This window comes from Neofelis nebulosa, chromosome 11 (assembly GCF_028018385.1).
Source record: "Neofelis nebulosa isolate mNeoNeb1 chromosome 11, mNeoNeb1.pri, whole genome shotgun sequence".
NCBI lineage: Eukaryota > Metazoa > Chordata > Mammalia > Carnivora > Felidae > Neofelis > Neofelis nebulosa.
Genome location: NC_080792.1, coordinates 30872296 through 30881290, shown reverse-complemented (window position 1 = coordinate 30881290; position 8995 = coordinate 30872296). Strand labels below are relative to the sequence as shown.

At 40.3% G+C, this 8995-nt stretch overlaps 1 protein-coding gene across 1 annotated transcript in view; it reads right to left on the bottom strand.

Moving 5' to 3' along the window:
- RIT2 (Ras like without CAAX 2) overlaps nucleotides 1-8628 on the bottom strand; it is a 382458-nt gene extending 373830 nt beyond the window's left edge. Inside the window, exon 1 of the mRNA XM_058692239.1 lies at nucleotides 8201-8628. Within this exon, the coding sequence (XP_058548222.1) occupies nucleotides 8201-8303 (103 nt within the window). The 5' untranslated portion in view covers nucleotides 8304-8628. The remainder of the gene's footprint in view (nucleotides 1-8200) is intronic.
- Between the last annotated feature and the right edge of the window lie 367 nt (nucleotides 8629-8995).

The window sequence follows — 8995 nt, the reverse complement described above, 5'->3', positions numbered from 1 at the left end:
GAGAATCTGGCACAGACTACTATCTCTCCGGGTCACTTGGCCGTGGCAGGATGCTCAGGGACCTGTGAGTGTGGAGGCTCGAGCAGGTCATGTTCCAATGCCGATGTGGTGGTGTTGGCAGAGCAGGGTCATGGCAGGCAGAAAGGGCAGGAGGGATTACCTGGCACAGTTGGCAGTAGGGACACTTAGCTGGTGCCTGCTGATGAACCAGAAGAGCAGATGGCACTGCTCGGTGATGGTTGTCAGAGGGCTGACATTTATGAGCAAAACCCAAGTGACTGAGCTGAAACATTGCTGGGCCTTGTAAATAACAGCCAAATTCAGTGATAAGAGAGTTTCAGACATTCTTATGAGCAATGCAAAGGACTGCCCTCCATCAGTGTACATACATTCATGTTGCCATTGCAGCGCAAAGACACACACACACACACACACACCACCACCACCACCACCACACACACACCAGTTACCATCAGCAGCCCAAACTTCAGTTAAGAGAAGCAGATTTTATGCTGGTTTACAAAAGGCCGCATGATTCAATGGAAAAGTCCATCATCCAAGAAGCCAAGAGGTCATGAGGCTTCTGGTTCCAGCGCTGTAGCTGAGCAAGTGAGCCACCTATGGGAAGTTCTTCTAACTTCCTGACACACAAAGTACATTGTTTTCAAAATACCACTAGTACATCTCTCCCTTTGCACCTCCCCCATTGCACTACAGTTCACCTCTTTCACCCCCCTAGACAGGGTGGGGGTTGTAATTCCTGCTAATAGTTCAAGGCCTTTTGCAGGCGTAGGCACACAGACACACACCAATGTACACAGATACACACACACACACATGCACACACACACGTGCAAGACTCACACAGACACGCACACATGCAAGACACACATAGACACACACAGATATACACACATGCACACAGACACATACAGATATACACACATGCACACACACACAGAGACAAAGATATGCAAGCACATAAGACACACATGCAGATACACACACTTGCACACATGCACACACAGATGTACACAGATATACCGACATACACAGATATGCACACACAGACACACACAGATACATATACATGTGCACAGACATGCACATACACACACACACCATCTATTCTTATTAAATAAATGAACAAAGAAGGTTATTTCCCATTTGTGACCTGGAGTTACTTTCAATTACTCTTGTAATATACACGTATAGAGAAAACATTCTCCCTAAGATAGATCAGCACCTAAGAGATTACAAAAATCCACCTGATACATCAATTACTCATTTACTTCCTTAATTAACATGATCCCAGCTTTTAATAGTTTCTTATTACTGAGTTACTTGATTTTGTCCAGGCCCCTGAATAGACCAGGATGTGAAATATCATCAGCGCCTACATCTTGTTGGTCAGAACTTCCCATGCCTCCCCCGACTGTACCTAACAAGGGCAGTCTTTGTTGTTTCTGTAGAAAATTAAAATTTGCCACATACTTTGGTATATATGATTTTGTCTGTCTGAAATATAACTGTGAAGATTCAGTTGAAATCAGGACTCACATTCACTGCATCATCTCCTCAAGAAATAAAACAAAAACTCTCAGGGTGGGAAAATGAAAATAAGTACTTAACTGATATATGTATGTGTGGGTGCCTTGGGCTCATCATTTCATATCTCTGTGTTTCTGGGCACATTACTTTTTCTGTGGGCCTCAGTTTTCTCATGTATAAAGTGCACACACTAACATCTACTTCACAAGATCAAGGTGAGGAGTGAATGGGGTCGGATGAATGCAATAGGTCATTGGCCCCCGGGGCTCCAAAGTGAATGTGTAAATGTAAGAAGCCCAGCAGCATATGGATAGCCAGGGGTCAATGCAAGTTCATTCATCTCCAGGTCCTTTTTCTGATAAAGACACAGGAAGGTACTAAGTCTCTTTTATCAGTTTAAAATCTATAGAGTGCATATAATCTTGGAAATATTGTTCGTCAACACCTTTTACCTAAATTACACTTTCAATCATTATTTGAGCAAGTAGATACCAATTTACTTTTCTACTAGCCTTACTTGGAACCTCTTGGCCAATGCTTGCTGACAGGATTACAGTGACTGATGATGTGCAGTATAATTAGGGTGCTGACAATGAAGGGTGAGAACGGAGAGCCTCTGAGTCTTGAAATCCTTTCATTTTTCCCTTGTTTGTTTTTCTTTGCCTTTGCATTCCAGAGGGCTCAAATAACACGTGGTCATGATGTGACAATTATTCAGCTTTGTCAGATCCAAAGTTCTGCTAATGAGGTAAAACACAGAGCCTTAGGGACATGGGTGATGCACTTGGTTGTTTGCCTTGATTTAATTCATCAGATAAAGGCTCGATTTTCTACCTGCTTATATCAATTCATTGCAGTTGAAGGAATTGGTTTTGTGCTGCTTTCTGTTTACCTCAGAAAATATTGTTACTGCTTTCATTTGATAAAATCCTGCTTCACAAAATTCAATGTATAAAAGAGACAAATTGCAGAAGAATGTGGGGCAGAGTATGATTGTCTATTTTATAAATGAGTTTCCTCTTTACAAAAAATTCACAATAGATGCATTCTAATAAATTCTGAGTTCCCTAATACTTTTTATGTTTTCACCTTATTTGCTTTGTTTGGTTTTACTTTTCACAGTTCTCTAAGAGAGTTTTAAAGCATAACTCGGAGAGATTTTTCCAAATGCTCCCATAGACACCAAGTTATCAAGATCCCTCCATGAAAAGTGATAGTCTTCACATTGCTTTTTGTCTTTGTATGCCCTGTTCCCATTAAATTATCTTCCTCTCCATACCCCACGCTGTCTGTACTTTTCCTTCTCAACTTCAAGAAATCGTGCTCATCACTTAACACTCAATTCAAGTATCCTCTCTGCTGAGATTCCTTCTTAGCCTTTGCATGCAGATTTAGCCACTGCTTACCCTGAGCTCCAACAGTTCTTATGTCACAGGCCTGATATAAACTTATCACTTTGTGGTATGCAACATATTTCCCCCCATGAGATAGTGAGTTCCTGGAGTCCAGGGGTCATGTCTGCAATAGCAGAGAGGGATATCACCCTGTCTCTTCCCAGTCACTTGCAAAATATTTCATATGAATTTCACCCTTGACAAAATTTCACACAAAATTTTACCAAGGTAATTCCAAAATGTATCCCGGGGAGTAAAGAAGACCATGTAGACCTCATCTGATGTTCGGATACTTTCTCTACTTTTCTCACAAAATCTGATAGAAAAAAATTTTGAGTTAGAAACATGAGTTACTTTCCTATTTCTTTTTTTTTTTAATTTTTCTTTTAAGTTTATTTATTTTGAGAGAGAGAGCAAGCAGGAAAGGGCAGAGAGAGAGAATCCCAAGCAGGCTCCAGCTGTCAGAGTGGAGCCCGATGAGGGGCTTGAATTCAGGAATTGTGAGATCATGACCTGAGCCGAAATCAAGAGTCAGACACTTAACTGACTAAGCCCCCTATTTCTTACTTACTTCTGTGTACTCTTGGACAAATCAGTACCTCTTTGCCTCAGATGCCTCATCTGACCTCAAGGAATAAATGACCCACTCCCCTCAAATTATTTTACCCTCGACTCAGATCATAAAACAGAATAGGAAAAGAATGTATCTTGGAAAGTAAGATCACATTATTATTGGATGAGATTTGCTGAATAATTTGAGTCTGAACTGGAAGAACCAGATGCGAATGCAGAGGAAGAAAGCAGATACTTGCCATGCTCGGTCATGGAGGAAAAGCCTTTGTATTATAAAACTACAGAGACAGGGAAAGGAAAATGTTTAAAACAGCTATGAGGATTGTTTAGACTCCACTAAACTCTTAAGCCATAGCTGTGAGATTTTATTATTTTCTGTTATGAGGGAGGGGAAGGGATGGTAGGCAGTGGAACAAAGAGCGATGGAGACTAGAATGTGCCTAATTTATACCAAATTAATTGCATAATAGGTCCAATTTTTATTTATGATACCCTGTATAAAAACTTGGTTATGGAGTAAAAGCAGCTTCGTGGGGGTCAGGAGAACTGTGTTCCAGATGTGACTCTGCCACAACTGTAGCATGAATTTGGCATGTTCTTTCAACTCCTGGGGACTTGATTTCCCATATATTTGTTAATGTTTTCATTTTTTTTTTTTTGAGAGAGAGAGAGAGACAGAGCATGAGAGGGGGAGGGGCAGAGATAGACGGAGACACAGGATCCAAAGCAGGCTCCAAGCTCCAAGCTGTCAGCAGAGCCCGATGCAAGGCTCGAACTCACAAACCATGAGATCATGACCTGAGCTGAATTCAGACACTTAACGGACTGAGCCACACAGGCGCCCCAATTTCTCATCTTTCAAATAGGGTGAGGACTATTTCTTGTTTATCCTGTTTACTCAGTACTTATAGGGCTCTTAGCTACTATTAGGTATTTCTTTTAATTATGTGTATATAAATATGATACAAATGTTTTTATTTATAAATAATATAAGTGTTATGTATGTTTACTTATATTCACTTAAAGATTAAAAATATATAGATGTGTAAATGAAAGTGTGAGTCTAGATGGTAGAAATCTCTTTTATGTTTTAAAAAACTGGTTTTTTTTAAATTTTTTAATGTTTATTTATTATTGACAGAGAGAGAGAGACAGAGCATGAGTGGGAGAGGGGCAGAGAGAGAGGGAGACACATAATCTGAAACAGGCTCCAGGCTCTGAGCTGTCAGCACAGAGCCCGATGTGGGGCTGGAACTTACAGACAGTGACATCATGACCTGAGCCGAAGTCAGACGCTCAACCGACTGAGCCACCCAGGTGCCCCTTAAAAAACTTTTTGATGTTTATTTATTTTTGAGAGAGATAAAGAAAGAGTGTGAGTGGGGGAGAGGCAGAGAGAGAAGGAGACAGACTCCAAAGCAGGCTCCAGGCTCTGAACTGTGAGCATAGAGCCTGATGTGGGGCTTGAACCCACGAACCAAGAGATCATGATCTGAGCCAAAGTAGGCTGCTTAACTGACTGAGCCACCCAGGCGCCCAGAAATATTTTTTAGCTATAACATTCAAGTAGAGAATGCCTTACCAACAGGCCTATTTTCTGCTTGACTGTGAGTGTTAAAACTCTTTGCAATTCCCTCCGTGGCATTAAATATAATATAGAAGAGTCAGTTAAAACTTCACAGACTTCTATTATTACCTCAATGACCAAGCACAAGTGGTCACTCTGGGCTTCAGTTTTTCCATTTGCAAGATGGTGACAGCTAATTAGATTGTGGTTAAGACTGGATATAAGCATAAAAACCATATACCCATATCTGCCACACAAATGTTTACTTCATTTTTGTTTCCTCTCTGTAGGAACTAGCACAGGGCCCATGCATAGTATGTGCTCAAAAACGTGTTGATTGGTGGTTGGAGATTTATCAAACACAGTACATTTATTTACCCATGCATTTTAAATCTTGTGGGAATTCCTGTTTTAGTAAAGTTACAAGCCCCCCCCCCCCGCCCCCAAATTCCCTACTCACTAAAGGATATCTTAGTAAAATAGGGACAGGGAGAAAAAGCTAATTTCACAGTAAGCATAGACAATCTCCAAGATTCTGTTCATTTAAAAATTATGGTTCCTGTAAATTGAATTTCTCATTCATGTACAAGGCTGACTTGGAATGAGTCAGAATTAGAGACAGATGATAGCTTGATACATCTTCTTTAGTTTCTTCAGAACACAGACTTCTTGAAATCCCTTCATACAATCTCCCTTAATTGGTTTGTACAATTCTTTAACATAAACCACTGAAACTGTGGGAAGAAAAGTAAATTTGGCCTCTGTTGACCCAGATACTCAGCAATACAAAAAGTGGCTTTTTTATTAAAAAAATATTTTAGTTCATTTGAAAGCAAACATTTTAACCTTCAAAAGAAGGTTCATAGTGAGAATCAATGCTTGAACATTTATCAACTGTTAACACCAATGAATCATAGGGGCAAAACCCAAGAGCAAGATGTGATTCCATCACTCTGCTTCCCAACATTTAGCCATAAGGACAGACTTTTTTGGACGTGGAACTGTACTAGGAATTCTATTCTCTCTAAAGTAACAGCTAAGTACACTATTAATAAAATCAGTACAATGGAACTATTTGCTCTCTTTTATCCTTAACCATCTCAGAGGTGACCTGGCTACTCCTGTCTTAATCATACTGAATAAGTTTCGCTCAACTATATAATGTGCACACTGAAGGTGAGAGCAACCCAGCATTTTGTTACATCAAAAATTTCTGCCAACATTTTGTTATGTCAAAAATGCCTGGTTATTAGAAAGGTGACAATGATTAGTCACTACAAATAATATATGGGGAAGGTCAAAACAGTAGACTAATATCACCTCCAGGATAAGTACATTGCTGAAGGATGCCACTGTCTTACACCTCCTGTCTCCAAGGTCCATTTCCATGAAATATGACTAAAACTAGTCACTCTATTCCCACATCCCCCAAGCTCCTGGTGAAACAGGAAAACAACAAGCCAGCAAACAAAGGTAATACATGGGCACATTATGGGACTGTTGCAGCGTCTTTGACCTCACACACCCCTGGTGGCATTTCTGTTCATTTGGCTCCCGCCTTTTTCTTAGATCTGTTTCTCTCCTGTTTTATTCTCAAATTGTTCTACCTCATTGTATCTAACTGACTATATTCTTTAAAAAGATAGCTTTATTTTGTATGGACTATTTACTCTTTATCCTTCCTCCTTCCCCTCCTTCCCTAATCCTCACCTATTTCGACTCTTCCCCTTTCAAATCATCACATTAAAGAAGAAAAGCTTGTAGAAAATTCCTCACTCCTACACAGTTGCAAAGTGTTACACTTCACATTTCCTAACTACATGAGATGATTTAATTTTCTCACTTGGACAAGCATTTAACAATTGGCCAAGTCCAGATCCACCTATTCTTTTTTTTTATAATACCTTGTTGTATTTTTTTTAGGAGGGTGTTGGGGGTATTCAACTTTATGTCTCTTCCCAGTTTTCTAACCTCCTTACCTTTGCTGTCTGCTAGAATCTCACTCCCTATTCTTTCCTTTACTGATCAACTTTCTTACCACTTGTGGACTCACTACCAAAGTTATCGGCCTTTTGGTGGGGGGTTATGCCAAGAGTGTTGCCTCAACTTTGAATCTTTTTCTCAAGCATAAAACTGTTGAGGTGTTTTTTGTTGTGGTTACTTTTTGTCAACGTTAACTCTTAATATTTCTTTTGTCTTCTGGCATCCCCACAGATGTATCCCCCCCCCCCCGTGGGGATCTTTTTGTATTTATAGAAAAAAAGTTATATTTGCCTTTTTATTTTCTATTGATAACCATAGCCCCAAGATATTCTTTCACCATTTGATCAGCCTCAAACACTACTATTTTTTGTTTTAATTTGTTCTATTTGGCCTTTTGAGCCCCTCAAGAAACCCAACCACTGACAACTTTTTTTTTAATGTAGCATAACAAATGTATCAGTGTTTACTTCCATTAGCATTCCATATCCTTTTATGTTTGTAGCTTTCTCTTCTAAATCTGTTTAACCACAAAATATGATTCGATCACCCTGCTCAAGTCCCACAAAGAATACCATCTTTCAACCTCTGTCACTTTCTTCCAGACATTCAAAGACCACACCATGCTAGATCAGATCAGAGATAAGGAAAGAGGACAGGAAGCTCCTAATCAAAGAAATAAACACAACCATCAGCACTGATAATCCTGCCTGTGTGTCTGCCTTTGCATATGTGTGTTTCATTGCATATTCATAGCACCTTTTTCTTTATGGGAGTATTTTTGAGAACAGGAGAATATTTTCCCATACCAGGACTATTTCATAAATATGTTATTAATTATTTTTTAAAAAGGACATAGAAATTGCGATCAAATATCACCTAGCAGAAATCAAAGCAACAAAAAAGATCTTAAGTTCTACACATTATCACTGGCTGTCGTTCCATTCTCCTGACTCATCTACATCTTTTTAACAGTCCTTATTACTTTTAAACATCCTGCCAGATACTTGGTGTTTACCTGCCATAGCTAGCTAGCCCCCGACGGCAGTATTATTATCATTATCATCATTATTGACTCTATAGAGTTGCCTCTCCAGAGCTCCCTCCTTCCCCAGCATTTGGTATTAAAACTTACCGCTTTTACCAACTCCCCCAGCTCCCAGCATTACCACCTTGTACTCTCTGGACCCGCCTGATGCGCGGCTGGGGGAGCAGCTGGCTTCGCTTTCTACCTCCATCTTACCCGAGAGACGGGAGGAGAAAAAAGAAAGAAAAAGTCGCCCGTGTCAGGTGCTCGCTCAGATATTAAGCAACTCTAAAACTGTGTCAAAAGAAAGGTTTAGTAGGAGGTAAGAACCATCAGCGCCGGGCTGGCTGCTGGTCCTGTGCTGGAGCGGGTCTCATAGCAACCACGTCAATTGCTTCCAATAAAAATCTGGCTTTTATATCCCCCCTCCTTCCGATCCTTCACTCTCCCATCTCCCGCGATCTCTCTCATTCTCTGTGTCTGTCTGTTTGGGTTTTTCCCCCCTTTCCTGCCTCTGCTTCTTTCTTCCTTCCCCTTCCTCACTCTCTCCTTTCCCTCTCCTGCCCCCTGCTTGGTGGCAGTTGTTAGAAGCACACATTTGGCTACTTTCCAGCCTGGGCTGCTAGAATAGAGTGAATCTGAGACTTGGAGGATGCTACGTCTCACAGGCTGACTTCTGTAGCTACAGCGTCAAAGACATTATTTTCTTTTAATCAGAGTCAGTTAATGAAGAAAGATGTCTGTTGCTTATCCCCTTGCTTTTATCACCATCTTCTTGCAGTTTTCATTCTGGGGAAAAGAGATGTTACCAATTTAGAAGGGGGAAAACAAACAAACAAACAAACAAAGCCAAAACATAACTCAGGGCTCTTAAGGTCCGGTCTTTAGCGTTGTTGAAATAAT